The sequence below is a fragment of the Gymnodraco acuticeps genome, unplaced genomic scaffold (genome assembly GCF_902827175.1).
Source record: "Gymnodraco acuticeps unplaced genomic scaffold, fGymAcu1.1, whole genome shotgun sequence".
NCBI lineage: Eukaryota > Metazoa > Chordata > Actinopteri > Perciformes > Bathydraconidae > Gymnodraco > Gymnodraco acuticeps.
This window is the reverse complement of record NW_022990317.1, coordinates 527501-550192: the sequence shown is the minus strand read 5'-3', so window position 1 is coordinate 550192 and position 22692 is coordinate 527501. Positions and strand designations below refer to the sequence as shown.

Genomic DNA, 22692 nt, shown 5'->3' with positions numbered 1-22692 from the left:
TGTTAAGAATCTTGTTGCAATTGTTTAAAAGTTTGAATGACCGTAATAAACGGACCTTTGTCTTATTGAAACATTTATTTTGGACCTTTAAGATTTGTATTTGAGTACCCCTGTCTTAGGGATTGCCTGTTTTATCCTAGTTGTTTTCTGGTCTCTGGTCCTCACTTACATATGTTAATAGCCAATATATCATTTTACAGTCCACATATTTATATATTCTAACAATTCTATGACGTATAATATTACATTTTCAATTCAGTTCTCTTGCGATGATTTGTAATTGCACTTCTGCATTACTTTACTTATATGGGTTTTATTAATGGGATTTTCTCAAGATAAACTGCACTTTTAGAGCACTTGAGATTCTCATTGCCAACAACTACACTGTAGCTACAGTGCATATCACAATACAGCCTTTAAATGCTTTGAACTCTCAAGATACAGACAGGGTGTTACTAGTGTTTTAATATCCCTGCAGGCCTATTATTGCTCCATTACCTGGTCCAAACACTCGGTCCTCAGGTAGACCAGTGCCCTGAGGATGCTGGGAGGAAGTGGCTCTCCTGTCTGCTGGACGCTGGACAGAAGAGGAACCCCAAAAACCCGCCGACCTTTCACCTCCATTGGCTTGGTCTTCCTCTGCTGTTTAGGAACAGTCCTGCAGGTGAGAGAGACGTCATTTGATCCTTCAGTCAGTTTCTTGGTTAATGCGTGTGGAAGAAAGAGCCAAATAAACCGTTTTTGTTTAAATATGACCCAAGTGATCTCTATAATGTGTTGGCTATTCAAATCAGCTATGCAGGAAAAACATGCAGCAGTACAGAAAGCTTGGATTCATAGAAAGCTGCTATATTTATTAGTTTCTAGGCCTTGATAAAACTGCAGTCTTGTAATAAAAAGGTTCAACAAAGGCAAGATCCACAGAACTCTAGCAATCACAAGGGAAACCTCTTCTATACTTGGTATTAAACCTCATGCTGGCCCTGCAGCATTCACCAAAGTACAAAGAGAAAATGATATCACACACTCTAAAAGCTTTTCAGCTCTCTTTTCATCCCTCTGTTTTTTTCTTCCACTTCTAACAGCGGCTATCGGAAACAAACTGGCTATTTTGAGGGAAGTGCCTCAGAGTATCATCCGTCCTAATCAGCAGTTAATTGCTGTATTTTTATTAATCCAGCACTCACGTTTGCATCGGTTGATTAAATCATTGAAATAATAAGACTTCAACTGATTGTTAAAGCCTGGAGGGATTTATTTTTCTGCAGTTAATGGCCAATATGCTTTATAAATAGAGCGTACAGTTGTACTACTCACTGTGTGTGAAGGTGTCTAACTTTTACAAAATAAAATACTGTAGAGATTTGTAAGTTTTGGATTTGTCTTACAATCAGTTCCTATCCGATTCAGCTCTATTTCTACATATACAAGATATCCAGGGTTTCAGAACAAATATGTGGTAACCAGGTTTTTCTTAACAAAATACATAGTTAAAGATTTGGCAAACCTGTTGGACTTCACAGCTAACTCACCACTACTTGGGGACACATCCATTTCAACTTTGACCTTTTATAAGATGACATTTTCTGAAGTTGTTCGTATTCAACCACAAGTAATGCCTTTCCCAAAATTGCCAAAAACCGACAGCTTTTAACAAAGTACAATAATTTGCCATAATTTACCGTATTTTGTGGGTTTAAATACAACTACCCTTAATCAATTGTATTATTGTCAATTAATCCAGTAAAAGAACATAATTTTGCCATCATTAATGTAAGAACAAGTCATTTGCACTTCAGTTTGAGCCCATTTTAAACTCCTGCTTTGTTGAACAAAATGTTAAATGGATGTGTTCTTCCTTTTACTCGTAGAGGTCAGTTTTGACACCATTTCTCCTCAATTTGGCTCCCTTTCATGAGATGTATTCAATGTAATCTGTGGAAAATGGAGCTGTTTGAAATGCTAAAACTGAACTACATGAAGCCTGGCTGATGCTTTACAACCTGCTTCCACAGAGCGGCTGTTTTTCCTGAGTCTCCCATTGAACACATGTTTGATCCTGAAAATTAAAGACGAATATCTGTGTCATTTTTGGAGGCATTTTTTTTTTTTTTGTAATGCTCAATTCCCTCTTTCAGCCTTATTTCATTGAGCATAAAAGTCCCTACAAAAAATCTAATTGCTTTTTCACCAAAGCAGAAAATAAGCAGGTCACACCAACATACATTAGAGAATACACATTTTCAGCAGAGTAAACAAATAATTATTGTATTATTATTAAAATGAATTTGTGTTTATTTTTGCAAGAGGGCTCATTCCAACAACAAAAAAAGTGTGTAGGAGGGAAAACCCTGATCTCATTAACTCCATACAGTATGTCAATACAAAAGTGCAGTAAAAACTTCCCACGCTTTACCCACAAACAACTTGAGCTCAAGAGTCTGCAAACACCTTATTAGAAGGAGACAGTTTCAACTTGTTCTAATTCCCCTCTTTGTCCTAATGCCACTACTGTCCCTTTGGGCTTGCCGTACCCTCACCACCTCTCTAAGGACGTTACAGACACACAGTGGTCAAATCCAAATCTCCACACTCAGAATTTCACAGACTTTGAAGTGCAGTGCAGATAAATCCGGGATATTTTCAGCCTCTTTCTGAACACTCTCAGTAAATTGGATTTTCTGGAGACTTTGCCAGAGGGAAATAACGCACAATCTATTTGTAATACCACTCTGCTAACTTGCTCATATTAGTGTAAACCTCGCAATTATTTACATAACGTTGTAGTAATGTTATGTAAATAACAGTGAACACACAAGATCACATGATATGGAAGATATTGAAAATAATTCAGGAGTTTAAAGTACAAATTCATTCATACAAATATTTATAAAAAATAGAATAAGCACTGAAGCCAATAAAAAGAGGTGTATCTTATTCGTCCAGTGGTATCAATTAGTAGTCGATGGGTCAAATGACAGTTATTACAAATAATCAAAACTTTTTATTGTTTTTTTATATAAATGTTCATATTACATCCAAAATAACTTTCACTTATATGAGCAAGATGGCATACATGTTTTGAAAATTAATTAAAACTTATTTATGCATGGAACATAAGCTTACCCTTATCTGACTACACTCTAAAAACGAATTCAGGCGACCTTTCACCTCCACTTAATTAAATGCATGGTTGCAAGATAAAAATGTGAGTTAATTGATTTAGATAAACATTTTAAGTTGCAAACATTAATTTATAAGTTGTGTTGACGTAATAATGTTGGTAATTACATCAACTTAATATTGTGTGTAATTTGAACTCTGATTTCTGCGTTAATTGACTTAAAACAAAATTGAAGTTGTAGCAAGTAATGCAATTGGCTTGATAACTTAATTGTTCTACACCTTGAGTTAAGGATTTCAAGTCCACTCCCACTTAACATGCCTGGACAAGTTCCGACAGTTAAGACAAATAGAAATATACAAAGGACATTTTAAGGTGAGTGTCATCTTTTGTCATTCAAATACAGTAGCTTGCATTGTAGTTGCACTGTATGGCAAATTGCTGTTTGATCAAAATTAGCAGCCTTTGAACTGTGAATAGTTCTGTGAGAGGATACAAAGTAGTAGAGGCTATGTGAGTGTAAAAATACTTTGGTTACTAATTGTGATATCTCTTTTTATTAAAAATGAATCTCGGTGAAGCAGATCAAGGACATGCTTCTTGAGGTAGGATCGTTATTTAGAGTTGTCATTGAAATGCAAGTTGTTGGCAGTCACCCATTCAGAATATATTCATTTAGGTCATTTCTATTTTTTTCCTTTTTCAAAAATAGCACAATACAATTGAAGTACGCAGAGAACTATAGCCATCCGCTGCCTTGTCGTGTACCTTGGAGAAAAGGAAGAGGACCTTTTCAAGGAGTTTAGCGGCGTAATTAAAAATCTTGAAATAAAATAAAATCCACGGGCACAGTGTAAAAACACAGGACAAAAGCACTGCTCTCTGTCAGTTACATTTTGAAGCATATTGCACTTTTGGCCACAGTCCAATCAATAATATCTTAGCAACCTTCAGCATGGATAGGTGTTGACAGCAATGGCATGGGAAAAGGATTGTGTAACATTTGAAGAGTGGCTTCTGCTCTTCACTTAACCAGTTCAAATATTGTATGGAACCTGCAAAACAGATGAGTAGATACACTAAAACTTGCACGGTTGGGATTGACTAAATCTGTCCACATGCATTTAAACACTAGGCAAAGTACTCAAAAGCACCTCTGTGTGTCTTCAGGACCACATTGCCATGACGACACACACATGCAGACTCAATAGGTGAAAACAATAGCAGCGTTGCTTTAGCAGCTGGTAATAATGGCTCTGAATTCGCTAAGAGTGACAGTTACCTAATTCATTATCTCTTATGCGCTAACCTATTATTTAATGTGCTTCAAGAGGACATGAATATCGCCTTCATCAGTGACCGGTCCACCCAGGATCTGACCATACGATGGCAACCATCGTGGTCGAGGGAAACAAATGAATGAGCAAGCATTCTGCATTGAATGTGTTCATACTGTTTGAAATAATGACTGTCGGCAGTGTAAACATCTTTGTTACATCTTTTGTAAAAATTGATGTGTGTGATCTGCAGATTGGTGGCCATTGAGAGTTTGTTTCTGTAGTTTTACAAAAACTTTACAGATTTGACATATTTGGCACTGGTTTTAAATATGCAAAGGCCTCTAACTTCGTTGTGATGGCAGCATGTATTTGCTGTGTCCCCATGTCCCATGGTAATATGGCTAATGTGTTTATTTATTATTTGTGGGGCAATTTAAATTTGTGTAATTTATCTTTTTTTTCAAGATTTAAATGAAGCTCAGCGCAAGTTCTTTCAGGAAGACTGGGTGTATATACATTCACTCCACACATATAATCAGCTCATCACAGGCGTTCTCTTTAACCTATTACATTTCACCTCATTCTCCAGCAGCCAATCAACGTGCTGCAGCCAAACTATAAAATGGTTCTCCTCTCTCCTGCAGTCAGCTGTGATTTCAGGTGTTCATGCACCTTATCATATGGCATGTGTCAATAAATGTTCAAACTAAATGAATTATCTCCTGATTGAAACATCATGTGTTGAAATAAACAACTGCAGTTCAAAATAAAAAGTGAATTGCGTAACATTTTTGTTGTGGAATCAATTAATTTCTTTCTTTAAAAGCAAAAACATGAAAAAGCTAAGAAAAAAACTATTGAATACAATATATTTGGAGCAACTTAATTTATAATTGGTTGTCAACTTAAAAACGTGTGTTCACAATGAGGGTAATTAAGTACATACAACTTAAAATTCCTTTTAAATCATGTGGTAAAACTAGTCGGAACAACTTAATCTTTTGAGTAATCAACTTCAAAACTTGTGTTTATGCTACCAATTATTAAGTAAGTGGTAATTAAAAACACCTCTGATTGTAGAGGAAAAGCCTTCTTCCCTAACTCTAAGACAATTTCATTAGAAGTTGTCTTAACTCAATAAACATCGATGCAAACTGTTGCGTTGATTTTCTTTGTTGAGCCAAGGCATTTGTTTTTAGAGTGTACAGACAGTCTGTGACATTGAGTAAGAAGACCGGAGTGAATATCCAACCTTAAACTAACTTCATCTCGGTGACCTCGACCTCCTTCTACCCTTTACAATCTTTGAGATAACTACCATTTGTGTGTGAAAGAAATATGGGGGGGAGGACCGTGCAAAATAAGACACAATGCTTAAGCAGTTAACCAGCAAGCAGAAAGGTTGACAGATACATAGCTTGTTGTGATTTCCCGAGAACACAGACAGAAGGTGAAGCACCTGCAGTCCTTCCCCGGGTTCTTTCTGGAAGGCAGTTTATTCTACTTGAAGCATGCTGCTGTTGTTGTTGATTTTGTAAGCTGGGGCAAGGTTGCATCCATGAATAATGAATGAATCTTCTAAATAGGCTGCCTGAAATATTTACCCTTCGCCCACCCACCTGCCCTCCTTTCCACAGTTGTTTCCTTGAGAAAGTTTCCCCCATGCAGGTGTGCAGGAAGAGTTTCTCACCTTCTTGCTAACCCTGTCCTTAACCTCTCCTCACCCCTCACATGTATTTCCAAGCATGAAATCATCCCAAAAAACCTGAGTCCTTTCACACTTCTTACCAGTTCCAGCCCTGCTTACTGCACGGGGAGTATTTGTCCATCAGAGCGGTGAGTTTGAGCAGCGAGAGTTTCTGCAGCAGGAGGAACTGGGACACGGACTGGCTCTCCACTCCTGGACTGGAGGCCAGGCTCTGCTCACTGGACCAGAGCTGCCGACTCACCCTGCTGGAAACACAGCAGCCACAACAGATAAGTACACAAATAGACACGAAAAACACACAAACACACCTTAATGCCAGTTTCACAATCAAGAGAAGTTAATACATTGTTGAAAATAAAGGCCAAGAGTTTTCATTTAGATTTTCATACAAAAAATGTATGTTTCTTTAGTATTTTTTATTACTATTAGTATAATTATTCATATTATTTTCTGTGTTTGTGAAAAATACCAATTCACCTACAAGTAATTGTGATGCTTTCCAATAGTGTATAGCCATGATAGCAACCAGCTGAAATATACCTTAAAACTATATTGTTATGTTTGTCCAAAGTTGACATCAAAATAAATGTGTATCACCAAATTTAAATGGTTAATCATCTGTATGTTGCCCATTTTAGATGATTTATCTATATTTTTTAGACTCTCCGCTTTATTTAAACACATCTGCGCTTGTAGCAGATTACCATTATCATTCAAATATATTCAGCGCAACTTAATTTAGCCTTAACGTTGGCATGTCAGCATGGCACAACTACTGGATGGTAATTTTTCAACATTTAGCACACAGCGTTCATCATTTTGGCATACAGATTGTTAACATGCTTTTATTTTTAGTATATGCTTGTCTTGCTCAATTCTACATTGTCAGATTTGTTTTAACTTTAGGCAGGGCCTGTGCCAAGCGATGTTAACATTTAGTAAAAAGCTATAATAATTATCAGTTGGTCAGTAAACGAGCAATTAACAACACTTATATTAAACCTAACAAGCAACTCAAGCAGCATCCAGAAGCAACACTGATGTTGCGGCTGACTCTACATTACAGGAGAGGCCTCATAGCTTTTTATTCAGAACAAATACGCTACAAAAAAGGGAATAAAAAGCAGCACTGTAACGAGGCAATCAAACTATTCTCCATGAGGTTACTGCTTTTATTTAAGTGCCTTACATTAACTCCACCTTTATTTCAGTTGATGCCTAAAGGGAATTTATCCCCTTCACTTTACATTTCATTTAGCTGATGTTTTTATCCAAAAAGACCTACAATAAATACATTTTATTGGAGCCCTTCTGGACACTTAGGCTTACATTTAAAAATGTCCAGGGCAACTTAGAGTGTCCACAAATTGGGTTGAATTTCTTCTGCTTCTTTATGTTGTTATTATTATTATTATTATCATTTATTCATTTATTCTTCTTCTTCTTCTTATTCTTATTATTATTGATTATCCATTTATTATTCTAATTGTTATTATTATTACTCTATGTATTATTCTTAATACAAAATGATTACCATTATTATTATTATTATTATTATTATTATTATTATTATCATATATCTATTTAATATTATTTATTATTATGTATTATTATTATTAATTAAAACACATTATTATTATGATTATTATGTATGAATTTCTTATTATTAATAACAAATTATTATCATCATTATTATTATTATTATTATTACATTTTCTATAAAGAACACTCGATTTAGTTTCTTGCATCACCTGCTCCTGGGTTGTGGCGATATGGTCTTCGGCTCCTCTCCGGTCTCAGGGGCCTCCTCCTGCTGCACCTCCAGGTGGATGTGGCTGGGGGAGGAGGGGCAGGGGGAGGCTGCTGAGGAGCCTCTGGAAGGAGTGTCCTGAGAAGAAGATGAAGAGGTGGAGGAGGAGGATGAGGAGGAACCTCTCTGGCAGTCGTCCTCGGATAGACTTTCAGACCAGGTGGAGACCAGCTGTTGGAGGTCACCGATCCTCTCCAAAACGCTGTCCAGTGCAGAGAAGACGTCTTCGCCTGCCAACAACTCACTCACCTTGGAAAGAAAGAGAAAACCAGTCAGAAAACGAGGACTACAAGTATTACCACAGGCAGCCTACAGCGGTAAGTCTCTTCATTTAGTTAGAAAAAAAATCACAATCATTTAAAAAAGGTTTTAAAAAAAGGTTTTTTAGCTTTTGGAAATCCAGAAAAACTAGAAAAGCTGAAGTTTTTTTTTGGTATACTTTCACTTTTTCTTCAGTTGACTGATTCAGCAGGTTTAAAGGATATTATTGCCATACACCAATTTTGGAGGAAAGTTATAAATCAATTTCTCCAAAGTAACTGGTTCCTTAAAATCCATTACTTAATATTTCATGTCATATGTCATGTCATTATCCTTTACTACTATGTCTGCCATCTTTCTTGTCAGGATAGGATCCATTTATATTCCAATGGCTACTCTTCTATAGAAAGTAGAACACGTTTGAAGCAGCATAATTAACTGACATGGTTTATTGTATATTTTTAATTTAAAATGTAATTGATATCATAACTCATAAAATGATTTCTGGCTTCATTTGGTGCTTAGTTCAGCAGCGAATGATCCGTGTTCGTATCGATTTTAACTTTCTTTAGTAGAGAGGCAGAAGAGCAATTGAGACATATACAGTGGGGCAAAAAAGTATTTAGTCAGCCACCAATTGTGCAAGTTCTCCCACTTAAAAAGACGAGAGAGGCCTGTAATTTTCATCCTAGGTACACTTCAACTATGAGAGACAGAATGGGGGGAAAGAATCCAGGAAATCACATTGTAGGATTTTTAATAAATTAATTGGTAAATTCCTCGGTAAAATAAGTATTTGGTCACCTACAAACAAACAAGATGTCTGGCTATCACAGACCTGTAACTTCTTCTTTAAGAGCCTCCTCTGTCCTCCACTTGTTAACTGTATTAATGGCACCTTTTTGAACTCGTTATCAGTATAAAAGACACCTGTCCACAACCTCAAACAGTCACACTCCCAACTCCACTATGGCCAAGACCAAAGAGCTGTCAAAGGACACCAGAAACAAAATTGTAGACCTGCACCAGGCTGGGAAGACTGAATCTGCAATAGGTAAGCAGCTTGGTGTGAATAAATCAACTGTGGGAGCAATTATTAGAAAATGGAAGACATACAAGACCACTGATAATCTCCCTCGATCTGGGGCTCCACGCAAGATCTCACCCCGTGGGGTCAAAATGATCACAAGAACGGTGAGCAAAAATCCCAGAACCACACGGGGGGACCTAGTCAATGACCTGCAGAGAGCTGGGACCAAAGTAACAAAGGCTACCATCAGTAACACACTACGCCACCAGGGACTCAAATCCTGCAGTGCCAGACATGTCCCCCTGCTTAAGCCAGTACATGTCCAGGCCCGTCTGAAGTTGGCTAGAGAGCATTTAGATGATCCAGAAGAGGATTGGGAGAATGTCATATGGTCAGATGAAACCAAAATAGAACTCTTTGGTAAAAACTCAACGAGACTTGTTTGGAGGAGAAAGAATGCTGAGTTGCATCCAAAGAACACCATACCTACTGTGAAACATGGGGGTGGAAACATCATGCTTTGGGGCTGTTTTTCTGAAAAGGGACCAGGACGACTGATCCGTGTAAAGGAAAGAATGAATGGGGCCATGTATCGTGAGATTTTGAGTGACAACCTCCTTCCATCAGCAAGGGCATTGAAGATGAAACGTGGCTGGGTCTTTCAGCATGACAATGATCCCAAACACACCGCCCGGGCAACGAAGGAGTGGCTTCGTAAGAAGCATTTCAAGGTCCTGGAGTGGCCTAGCCAGTCTCCAGATCTCAACCCCCATAGATGTGATTTTCTGGATTGTTTTCTTCTCATTTTGTCTCTCATAGTTGAGGTATACATAGAATGAAAATTACAGGCCTCTCTCATATTTTTAAGTGGGAGAACTTGCACAATTGGTGGCTGACTAAATACTTTTTTGCCCCACTGTATATACAGAATTTTCCTGCTGTTGACAAAACGAATCAGGCTTGTAATATCTTTCTAAAAACGTTACTAATTTGACTGCATTTTACAACATGATACATTTTTAAAACATTTCTCTGACCTGTTCTGTCATTTGAGGTAAATCTTTCCATTCCCATTCATAGCCAGGGGAATCAGAAATATAACGACAGTATATCTGGGCCTTTGAAGTGGCCCATCCATTGTAGTGACATGACAGTTCAGCTCCATGGACAGATCCACTCTGCACTGCCACAGCTTTTACAATTCAAAGAAAAACTTTGCTTCCAAGAATGTCATCAATTTAGAACTCAAACTGAAACTCAAAGACATTTACTTCGATGTCTTGGCTTCACAAACATTATAAGATATTTTGTGGATTTGATTTAGTACACTCTTGTACAGTGTGACAGTCCCTGTACTAATCTTCTTTGTCTATCTGGCAGCTCATTGTGTTTTTCTTAGTTATTCATTCTTATTCCCATGTTTCCCAATATGTTTTGCATCAAGGTCAAACTATTTAGACTACTCGGTTAAAACCATATACTTTTATAAGAAGTGGCTTTACCAGGCAAGACCTCCTTTTAATATTGCAATGTATTTGAAAGAATATTGACTACTCAGTAAATCTTTAAAGTATGCAGACTTTAAAGGCCTCTAGATGCTTAAAATAAACCAGACGTTTCTGACTACATTAAAAGGAGAAAAATGTTAAACTCTTCCTAATGGGAAAACTCGAAAGCAAAACTGAGCAATCTGGTGCCACTAAATGTGTTTAAAGCTCAGTTGGATGCTACTCAATCGGAAGCTGTTGGTACCTGTTCATGTGGATAGTTATGTAAATTATAAATCCCTGTAATGATGCTGTATGATGTCCTTTTTGTTGTTCTGTTTATGTTTTTATGTTTCATGTGGAACCTACTTGAGCAGGTCTCCCTTGAAAAAGAGATCAATGATCTCAATGGGATACACCTGGGTAAATAAAGGTTTGAAATGAAATGAAATGGGATTGTGAGATTATTTCTGTATATTCAACAACCACATTGTTTGCAAGTAAGCATTTTAAGGTGTGAGACAGCCTTATTTTCAAAATCTATAAGTATAAAAATGAAAGTGGAGTAACAGTTTTTGGACCTACCTCTGACTCCTCCCCCATCCGCTCTGCATCGCTGCCACTTCCCCCACTGCCACCTTCACTTTCAGACAGCTGCTGGTCGTCTGGCACGTTGTCGTAGATACTCAGCCGATGATCCAGCACGGCGAGTGGACTGCGGACCACCTCAGCGGCCAGCGAAGATGTCCCCAGATGGCAACTGTTTCGACCCCGGTAACCGTGAAAGCTCCCGGTCCTCCAGTTGACCGAGTTGCTGTCGATGATTGTGGACAGGATAGTGTGTTTATGAGCCAGAGAGGTGGGGAAGGTCCCTGGTTTGTGTCCTTGCGGGACCTGGAAGACCAGACTCTGGTGGCTGCTGTTGTTTTTGTTGTTGATCTGGTTCCTGTAGTCCTGAGAGGAGGAACAGACAGAACAGTGAAGGTTTAAAACAAAGAAAAATGTAAAAGGTAATACTGACATTATCTGTGAATAAAGACAGTCGAAAACCCTGAGCTCTACATGATGTATTCAACACTATTGAGGATATCCTTCTATGTAAATAAAAAAGATTTGGACTTATACTATATAGTATACTGGACAATACTGCATTAAATGCAATATAATCATTTTGAATGAAGTAAAACATGTCTTGATTGATAAATGAAACAGAGTAAATTGGTAAAAACCACGGGGTAAACCGGTCTTTTTCCTTTGAGATTTTTTCCAGATAACCCATTTTATTGGGTCAGCATAAAGACTATTGAACATGGTTAACATTTAGAAAAGAAGCAAAACTTGGTAGAAGAATTAGCCAGGAAGTTATAACTGTGATGGATGTTAGCCTTTTTTTTGTCATCCAAAACATTTGGCTAATGATGGTTAGGTTTGCGTTAACCTTATAAGAAATCGTAGGCAAAGCTTTGAACAAATCCCTCTGGTGACGCTATTGTATTTTATGTAGCACAATTCTTGGGTCATAACTAAAATGTATTCATCACTGTGATTCATGAGCAATAATTAATATCCATTCCTGCCAATATTAGCATTTTTTGCTAACATAATTTTTTTGAAACATCTCCATGTTAGCTTTATCATTTAGAGCTTGATGCCTAGCTAGGAATAGCATTTGGCCCAATACAGCCTTACAGTGCTGCTGTGATTCATTTGAACTAATATACAAGAAAAGATTTCATGATCATCAATTCGCAGACGCAAAAGTTTAAATACTGTTGGCGTAGAGAGGGAAAATAAAAAGGAACTTTGAGTTTGTGGGCTTAAAAGTTACTCTTTTCATACACAGAATGGCCCTGAATCAGTTTGCTCTGAATCGCAGGGACATTTATTAGACATGAAGGTATGTGAAGTCATGGTTTGGCATTTGGAAGGCCTCAGAGTCCTTCACACTTGAATATGTGAGGCGGCTCTGGGTGTCTGTCGGTTAAGATAAGTTGAGGACTGAGTCCCATGGTAAAGAGTCTGGACCAACATTGTTTTGCCTCCTCCAAGGTGCGGTGCTTATATGTCGTTTGGTTACAGTTGGCAGCTGGTAGCTGGAGATATGTTCGCCTCATGGGCGCTGCCGATGTCCGACTGAGCAACGCAGCAAACCCCCAACCGCTCAATGCCCTCGCTCTCTCCATTAATGCATGTGTATACGTCCTGTTTGTGCATGTGTGTGTATTTTGGGCATGTGTATAATGTGTGAAAAATAAGAACAGAGGGAAAACTTTGAATTTCCCTTCAGGAATCAATAACTTAAGTATGTAAACTTTTCAATATATGCAGCTACAACTTAATTCCTCCTACTGTGTTTATTAATGCACCATAACACACTAAAGCAAAATGCTTGTATGTGTAAACCTTCTAAGCAATAAACCGGATTCTGATCAAATGAGCAATGTATTTTTTTGGTTTGACTGGATCTTTGCACGCTTCACCAAGGTCTTTTTTGGATAGATTTGTGTTGAATGAAACTTAAAGGGGACCTATCATGCAAAATGCACTTTTGCACGTCTTTTATACATTAATATGTGTCCCTGGTGTGTCAGGGAACTCACCAAGTGTCAGAAAACACAACCCTCTCTCTTTTCCTCCATACCCAAATCTCTAAAAACGGGGCTGCAACGGAGCTGATTATTATTTGAATTTTTTTCTGACGTCAGAAAAGGGGTGCTCCGCCTATATGAGCAACTCTCCACCTATCAGGGGAATGAGAGACCGTTCAAAAGTGCTGGAGACGCTGTAGTACATATGCCAGGCCTGTAAGTGGCGCTGTAGTCTGCCACAAAAGCAGAATCAGCCCTTGCAAAAACAGGACTGGAAAAGAGCAAATAGAGCGAAATGAGGCATGGCTAAAATGCATGATCTGTTTGGTATTTTGAAAAAAAAACTTCACAGAAATGTTTTATATAGGTATGGCCCTACAATATATGTTTCAAATATAGCATGATAGGTCCACTTTAAATGTTTGAGTAAGGACAATTGGGGCTCATTAGGAAACTTGTTTTACAACAGTAAAAAGAGACACAACATTTCATTGGACTGACCTCTGTTTCTGTGTGGTTCTGGTTGTTCCGGGTGGTTCCACCCTCGACTCCACTGTTAGAGCGTTTGCAGTTGCTCCTGACGCGGGTGACCGGGCTAGGCGTGCTGACGGTGCTGCTGCTCTCTGATTGGCTGTTACTGCTGTTGCTGCTGATGGTGGTGTGAGGAGACGAAGGCGAGGAAGATGCACAGCTGTTGGGAAGTCAAACAATTAAATCCACAAGAATAAACATCTTATGAGAGTAGGCATGTCAGAGCTTGACTATACCGACAGGCTGGGGACTTTGTAAAACTAAGTATTCTTCTCTAAAATCCATTTAATTTGTTCCAATGTTTAGAGACCATTTATTAATTAGGGTTTGATTTGTTTCGTTTTTAAGGCATTTGGTAATTTTGTTTAATACATTAACTCTTTCCATCACTAGACAGACTATTAAAATATATTGTAAATAGTTTCTATTTAGCTTCTTTTAAATCTTTTTGGATCGGGGTGTCCCATTTCACATACCTCCATTCTGTCTTATGATGGTATTTTTTTAATGCTTTTAAATAAATGAGTGTGTGATTGATTGATTGAAGTTGCCGGAAGTGATATAGCTTCCTGCTTCTCTTATTGGAAGTACGCCTCTATTTTCCAACAATGCGTTAACTTAACTTAATAATAATAATAATAATGGGTTCCATTTATAAAGCACTTCATATTTGATTTCAAATCCCGAAGTGCTACAAGTAGTGAGCATGAACAGTATAAATAAACATTACACAACACGGTAGAATTAATAAAAAGCAATACAAAATAAAAATAAATAAATAAAAGGGTGATAAAAAGGTCTAGTCAACGGCTCTTTTGAAGAGATGGGTTTTGAGGCCTTTTTTAAAAGCCTCCACGGTCTGTGGTTGACCTTTTATTCAATTTACTGCTACTTTGGGATCTGGTTAAAAATAAAGTTCTCTGTTTCTTTAGATTGCAATCCACCATAGTAGTTAGGGTTCAATTTATTTCGTTTTCAGGGAATATGGTAAGTGTAAGGTGTTGTCGATGTTTTTGTTTGTTACATGAACTCTTTCAATTTCTGAGGCATCAGGAAGATATATTCTAAATAGTTTATTGGCTACGATTTTCAAGCTTTTCGAAAAAGTCTTGGTTTTTGAAAGATTGCTATCTACAATCTTTACCTAGACGGGCTGTTGAGCCTCTTCATCCTCTCCTCCTCCTGGACCTGAATAACGTGCCGGGTCCGACTCCGGCTGTTACCACCTCCACTGTGAGCAGAAGAGAGGAGGCCGGTGGGTCCCCTCATCCTCAGTTTCTCCATCTTCCTCAGCAGACTGCTGCCCTTCTTCCTCGGCGGTTTGTCTGAGAAGCAGCCTTCAGCCTCCAGACTCATGGTGGACGACCCTCCTCCACTTCCCCCAGGGGAGGAGGGTCCACTATACGAGGGGTCCAGAGAAAGCGTCTTGTTCGAGGAGGAGCAGCGGGAGGAGCTCCTGCTGGTCTCCTGGTCATCTGTAATTCTGATGGAGGCGGTTGTTGTGGTAGTAGCGTCTCTGTGACTCTTGTGGTGACCTTCACTCTCAGTGCTGCTGGAGCTGTGGATGGAGCACACATCCTGGAGGTCACTGGGGTCACACAGAGACACACCCTGGGAGTCGAGGCGTCGCCATCGTCTCGCCCGCCTGTCATAGGTCCAGTTGGGGCTGATGGCACAGAAGTCTTCTTCGTCATAGGGATCTCCCTGGAAGAAGAAGACCAGAAAATGCAAGAAAAATGAGTTATACAACTAAATCAAATGGTTTTTTTTATATAGAAAATCATATTTGGAAAGCAATATTAACTCATACTGTTTCATGTATTTCATAAAAAAGATCAGGGTCATTAAAAAGAACATAAAACTCAAGTGTAATTTATTCCTTTGAAATAATAATAAGAAAACAACTCATACACTTCATCAAACTGCAAAAGCTCTACATGTGTAGATATGTAATATCTACAGAAGGAAATATTCTATGTGGAATACTTTAAGTAAATATAGTGGACAAAGCAAAACTTTTTTACACATCATGGTGGTCTCTAAAAAAGTCCCCAAAAAATGTGTAAGATAAACAAATCCAATCAAGTTGTATTTGTTTATCCATTTGACATTTTGATTTGATTAAAGCGTGCTTTGATCGTGTCTACCAGGGACATTTTCGAAAGGCAGAACCACCTTCACATTTTAGACATTAGCATGCAGCCTTAGGGAAACATCCCACTTACATATCAGATAATAATACTGTGGGTTGTTGTAGTAACAGAATAATACATAAATAATCAGCATTCTTTTATTTGACTTCATCTTCTGTTTTCCTTCAAGAATTTGTCCTAGAAAGAGAAATTGTAGGAAGGAGGAGGAGGAGAGGAGGAGGAGGAGGGAGGAGGAGGAGGAGGAGGAGGAGGAGGAGGAGGAGGAGGAGGAGGAGGAGGAGGAGGAGGAGGAGGAGGAGGAGGAGGAGGAGGACTGATCAGTTGATATCAGTGAGATGATGTGACGCTTTACGAGGCTGCTTGGATATGAACGTCCCGCTGTGTTTGAGTTTCTTTTTGTTTTCTCTCAATACTCACCCTTCGTTTCGATCTCCGCAGCTCCAGCCTCATTTCCACGCATTTGTTTAAAGTGTTTAATCTCCTAAAAGAACGAGGACAGAAGATAAAATAAAACAGAATAAAAACGATTTATATCAATATAAGAAGTACTATTATTAAAAACGTATTAATTCTGGATTGTCCAGTCTTGTGTTACCTGCAGAGTGAATCCAGAGCATCTCTATCCAGGAAGTGGTGATCACGCTTTGCCCACTCAATGTCGATGGGGAACCTGCAGTCTGACACATGATAAATATAACAATAAGACTCTCCCTGACACATTGTTTGTATCATATTAGAGAAGACTCTGCGGGCTATCTGATTACATTAACATCCTCATATTTACCTTTGAATAATTGCACATACTGAGGGAAGCCAGCCGCTTGCAGCCAATCACAGGCCTCCTTGGCTTCAATCTCTGTAAACAGCGAGAAGGAAAACAACATTTGATTAAATTAAAATCATTTCATGCTCCACCCGCTTTAAGAGGGCAAATATTTGCCCTTAATCAGTCGGCTGTTTATGAAGATTAATTACATTTGCATTTTTGATGAAAAATTAAAAACACTGCGAGAGACAAACTGGAAGCACATACACGCTATTAATGATGTGTTACTCCTGCAAGAGGCCATTTTAATTACTGCTAATTGAGTGAGGGGATGGGGGCTTCCAAGAGAGCATAGAACATGACTTTTAGCACTTTCCCTCTTCTGTATCTTCTGAAAGAAATTTCAAATTTCAGTGGGATGTCAACATTTTGTTATCATTAACTTCACCAAGGAGAAATTATGTTTTTTGGTTTAGCCTTCAGCAGGATTAAAGAAAAAATAACTACTGGCCTGATTTTCATTAACCTTAGAGGAAATGATTAGCACACTTTTATTTAACTATGCATTTTTCAAATATTCTTTCCTCTTATTACATCAATCCTTAATTTGGAAGTTTGTACAAGTGATACCTGCTTTAGAATATAAAACAATCTTGCGTTATTGCCCATTATAACTTCTTGCAGCTTTTTATAAATCATGGAAACAGTGGCATAATTACAGTAATGCATCTCTGTACTCCTTTATGTTAAATATGCAGCCTTTCAAACCCATGAAACACACATTTACTTGATGAGAAGCACAACATAATAATGTTCACCTTCACACTGATGACAAGCACAAAAACACAAATATAAATCAGGCACATTACAAGCCTCAAACCAACCTCACGTCAGAAATATTAAAGATATTTTCCATGAATACCTGTGCATACACGGACGCACACAGCCAATTGACCTCTACTGCTTTCAAGTATTTTGTGGAGACTCTGATGCAAAGTGTTGCAAAAGAACCGAGTGGGAAAGAAAACAATCTGGCGTGAAGCATGAAAATGTTTTGTTGATCCAGGATGTTTACAATGAGGAGCGACAGTAATTATTTTTTTCTCAGTCTGGTTGCATGGCCCAGAAGAGGATTTTCTAAAAGGTCTCAAAATATTTGTCCAGCACAACCCTGTCTGCACAACCCGCTCTCTCTGCGAGTGTAAGAGGCCCGTCGCGGTTAGAATCCTGCCAAGGGCACTTCTTGTTTTCATATTCAGACAGCATGAAATATGGCCGACATTAGCCTCTACTAAAGAACAACAGCACTTTGCCCATGGCTGATCGGGTCTTCAAACGCTTCTTGTCTGAGGTTTGTGTTTTTTACTGCCTATTCACTACAGCCAAGATGAAAGGAAGAACCATAATTCACATTTCATTTTGTGTGATTTTTCTGAAGTTTTACCTAGTTTTACCTAGAATGCACTAGGATGGAACTGTGGAAATTGGTCTAGTTTTCCCCCTAGACACCGTGGGAGCGTGAGACAGAGCAGATGGCTTAAATATGTAAACAATGGGGGGAAATTCAGCGAATATGGCAGTCATCAAAAGACAGAAGGGGAAGACAGAAAGACAGACAAAAGTAAACTGGCTGTGAGAACAGGCAACGGAATGAACGGTCAAATACAGAGGAATTACCATAAGTGTGTTTATCCTGACCCTTTAAATGTCCTGCTTGTTAAACATCTTAGTGTAGAGCCCATTTTCCGCTGTCACAATGGAGATGTGACATTTGAGATAGAAAAGGGATCAAGTGTGCTGGCAGAGCGGCCGTCTCACATGTCTGCCAGAGGATCTGTAAATCCAGGGATATGTGAATGTAGAGCCCTGAACTTTGTTAGACAGCCACACAGCTTTTTCTCTGCCAACATCACTACAATATATATATATATATATTGCCACGACTGAAAAATACAGCTTGTCATTCTGCTACCTAGAGGGTCACAAGTTAAAAGCTCTTGACGTTTAAACAAGTTTTCCATTTTGAATAGATCTAATATTCTGCTTTAAGGCAGTGGTGCTTAGAGAAGGAGGTTCTATTGAAAAAGCTTGAGGTTACAGAATCACGCAATATCTCAGTGGGAAAAGTAAATGATTATAATTTGTATAGAATCATCTTGGAAGTCCTTGGTGAGGCACTCAAACCCAAATCACTCAAAGGCAGTGGTAGATGGAAATGGATCAGAGCTGCACAGTAAAACTGAGATATGAAGGTGATTCAGAAAGAAAATGAGCAACCTTGATCAAAAGAAAAAGCCCCCCAAGCAAAGGTGTACGAGGCGTCTTTACAACTTTGCAGCCTAAAACAGGGAGCGAGTAACATCAAAACAAAGAAATCCAGGAAGCCAAGACAGGCAAACTGTACTCAGCGTCTTTGTGTTTACCAATCCTTTTGCCCTACGATCCATAAAAGATCGCCTGTTTTCCAAGAAGGTGGGAAGAGAGTATAACTTACACACTTTAGGCCAGTTCATTTGCTGAAATGATAGAACAATAAGTCAATACATAAATAAATAAGGGTATTCTAGATTATTTGCCTTAAGATAATTAAACGCAGCCTCCCCTCCTGGTTGATTAAACTCAGTATATCAGTGATGGTGCACTTTTGAGTTCTAATGCAGGAAAACAGTGGATGTGATTTCACATTTTGAGTTTAAGTTAATTGTCTTCCAGTATACTTCACTTTGCATCACAGTTTATTTGTTAGGTGAGAATATTTCAATGTCTGTCTTCAACTATATTTTCAACATTGAATGCTCAACTTTTCCTTACTGTACGCTGGCTTAAAGAGCCTCAAGGTCAACTGAAAGACATCAGAGCATCCACACACATCACTAAGGATCGAGTAGAAAATAAACGCTATCTTGGAGACATGGAGAAACAAAAGTGCACTGAACACTGCGGTAGAAGCTAAGATAATGTTTTTCGCACACTGAGGATCCGCTATCTTAACTTGCCAGGTGAATAAAAGTCACATATAAAGTTTCCAGTTCAACACTCAGTCGATTTATTTTCCGGTTACTGGTGTCCATGTTTCTTATTTTAATTCACCATGCACAAAATTACACTTCACACAATAACCCTAGTCAGCCTCAGCGTATGTTTGCTCATCCCATTGTGGGGTGTGTGCTCCGGTGTGTGTGTGTGTGTGTGTGTGTGTGTGTGTGTGTGTGTGTGTGTGTGTGTGTGTGTGTGTGTGTGTGTGGTGTGTGTGTGTGTGTGTGTGTGTGTGTGTGTGTGTGTGTATGTGTGTGTGTGGTCAAAAACAGTTTGGCCTTGCAGCGGAACCTGTATCTACAAACATTGGTTCCTACCTTTATACCCAGAGTGATAATAGGCTCATAAACACACAGCATTGCTCTCAGAGAAACAATAAGATGTTGAAAAGAAAGTAAAGAACATGTCTGACCTGATAACCTTATTAAATACAAGTCAAGCGAGAAAAAAAAGAACCCCAAACCTGTCAGAAATAACAATAAACTTTAGATTCTTTGTTTGTTTGTTCAGCGACTTTGACATCCACATTCAGCGTCCCTTTCTACTCAGCATTTACGTAAGTGATGGTGTTTGAGCTCCTGCATGACCACAGCAGGCACTGGCTTCTTCCTTTTCTAAATGACTCTGCCTCTGAGGAAGTTGTGATTCGGCCCCTCTGGGCTCTGATAAGAGATTTAGGTTTGCGATTATGGCGGCTCTGCCCTGCTAGCGCCAGGAAGCTGGACAGCGTGTGTCTGGAAGCTGAGACGTGCTCGATGGACCGTTTGTGTTTGGGTATTTATGCTTGTCTGGACACCAAAGCTTTGACTCCTAATAACAGATTCGCTGCTCGCCAGAAATGAGTCATTTAGGTTTCTTAAGGTTTAAAGGTTTACTGTCAGGGCAATCCAAATGACTACAAATCACTTGCCTAGAAGTGTTAAAGAATGAGTGTGAGTCCTGTAATTACCTATACAATTTCTCCACAGGCTGATTACAGTATGTTTTCAATAGCAATGGAATATGAAGTCTGATTCACATAATTAGAGTTAGAGTAAGGGTAATTATTATCAACAATTAGCAACCAGTACAGTACAGTCATTACCTGACTGCCAGTTTGTAAATGTAACTGGTTTAAAACGGACAGTTCACCCCAAAATATGAATTACAGTACAAGTGCTATTCGTCAATTAAGATTTTTTTTTTTTTAATGGCCAATTTTTGGATATAAGTGGAATAGATATCTGCCCCTTCTCAAATAAATGTATCTATTTGACCTACCCAGAAGTTTCAAGTAGGAACTATTTTCTCCCTACTGTATCAACGCACACAAATAAGTGTGTATCTATTAATGGATAAGAGTTATGCCAGGGTACTGAGGTAGCTCAGATCCTTCCAATTAACCATTCACCTAGCATTTCAAACCATGATGCATCTATTAGCTCTTCCCAATAGTGGAAAGTAATTCAGTACATTTACCCAAGTACTGTACCTAAGTAATTAATTACTAATATTTGTCATACTTGCACTTACTTAAGTATTTACAATGTTTGCTACGACATGTATTTAAAGGTCCCATGTCATCAGTGGCGGTTCTAGACCAATTTGACTGGGGGGGCCACTGGGGGGCCAGTTATTTTCTGAGGGGGGCACAATAAATGCAGGACGAAAAAGAGAACTAGACAGTATGAAGTAATTGCGCATAAGAAAACAATGCAATACAGTTATTGGTATTTGTTTCAGTACACTTATTTATTTCAGATAGACCTTATAGTTATTACTGTTAGCTTCAGCTTAAAGAGCCTGTGACACGAGTTTCCCCCATCATCCAAACCCATCAATTTGAGTAAATATTGTCCCCTTGAAAACCGTTACTGAACTGATTTTGGATATTTGTACTTTGATAACCATTAATCTGCCCTTCAATGTTGACCATTTTCTGGATCTTCTCGGGGATTCTTCAAGTCCCGCCACATTATGTGTGACGTCATTGCGGGCACAGCGCTCCAGCTGCACCGTTCAGGATCCCAGCATCTGCATGTAAACGCACGATGGCGCACACAGCAGCAAGCTCAGACAGCTCAGACAGTTTAATTTTGAACGTGTCTGAGAGCTCATATGAGGCTGAAGGATCGGTTTATGTTGTATCTGTTAGAAGTTTAGGAATTAGGTGCGTCAATATGGGCGATCATACGGTCATGTAGCCAGTGGTGGAATGGGACTAAAAATCATCCCGGGACTCTCGACCGGCCCACTTCGGTACCGCTAGTAAATTGTCAACGGGGGGAGTGGGGGATGTCAGGGGCGGCGGGTGCTGTAGGCTAGGGAAGGCTAAGCCTTCCCAAATATTTGTGTCACTGCATCCTGGTAAAATACAAATATAATGTATAATGTCTGTGTCTTTGACATTAGCGCTGCTAGCCACCTGTGCCCTGTACTACGAAGCCAGTTCAACATACCCTGGATATGTTTGAGTAACACACAAACTAACAACAACAACAAACTAACAAACGAGATCTCGCCAAGCGGTCCTACGACGCTGGTTATCAACTCGGTAAATCAAGCCAGGGTTTCTCTCTCCAGCTGAGAGCGCGTTCACGTGAAAGGGGCGGGGTTAGCTACATTTGACCAATCACAAACAGGGACAAGTGTACTGACAGCGCAGCGTCATACTTCATTAATGAAAAGTAAACTAATATTAGACAAATATGAGCTTTAAACATCCATGATGACTTAAACATATAATCCAGGATACAAGCCACAGAGTTGCACCTGCAAGGAGAATACAGAACAACTGGTTAAAAAGTAACTATACCGAGTGTTTGAAAGCGTATAGTTTTATGATATCACTGCCCATCTAAAACACGAGTGGATCTGACTTTAATTACATTTGACTCGAGTGTTTCGTCAACATAATGTGTTGCTTAAAATAATACTTC

At 38.8% G+C, this 22692-nt stretch overlaps 1 protein-coding gene across 4 annotated transcripts in view; it reads right to left on the bottom strand.

Annotated features, from left to right (window-relative positions):
• si:dkeyp-23e4.3 (rho GTPase-activating protein 7) overlaps nucleotides 1-22692 on the bottom strand; it is a 207010-nt gene that overhangs the window by 52780 nt on the left and 131538 nt on the right. For 3 of the 4 annotated variants that reach the window (XM_034223054.1, XM_034223052.1, XM_034223053.1), the window contains exons 2-10: nucleotides 16757-16828; nucleotides 16568-16649; nucleotides 16390-16453; nucleotides 14964-15523; nucleotides 13790-13979; nucleotides 11286-11654; nucleotides 7864-8171; nucleotides 6193-6357; nucleotides 499-658 (exon numbers count right to left, since the gene is read on the bottom strand). In XM_034223054.1, coding sequence (XP_034078945.1) covers nucleotides 499-658; nucleotides 6193-6357; nucleotides 7864-8171; nucleotides 11286-11654; nucleotides 13790-13979; nucleotides 14964-15523; nucleotides 16390-16453; nucleotides 16568-16649; nucleotides 16757-16828 — 1970 coding nt within the window. The remainder of the gene's footprint in view (nucleotides 1-498; nucleotides 659-6192; nucleotides 6358-7863; nucleotides 8172-11285; nucleotides 11655-13789; nucleotides 13980-14963; nucleotides 15524-16389; nucleotides 16454-16567; nucleotides 16650-16756; nucleotides 16829-22692) is intronic. The other variant, XM_034223050.1, reaches the window with a different exon arrangement.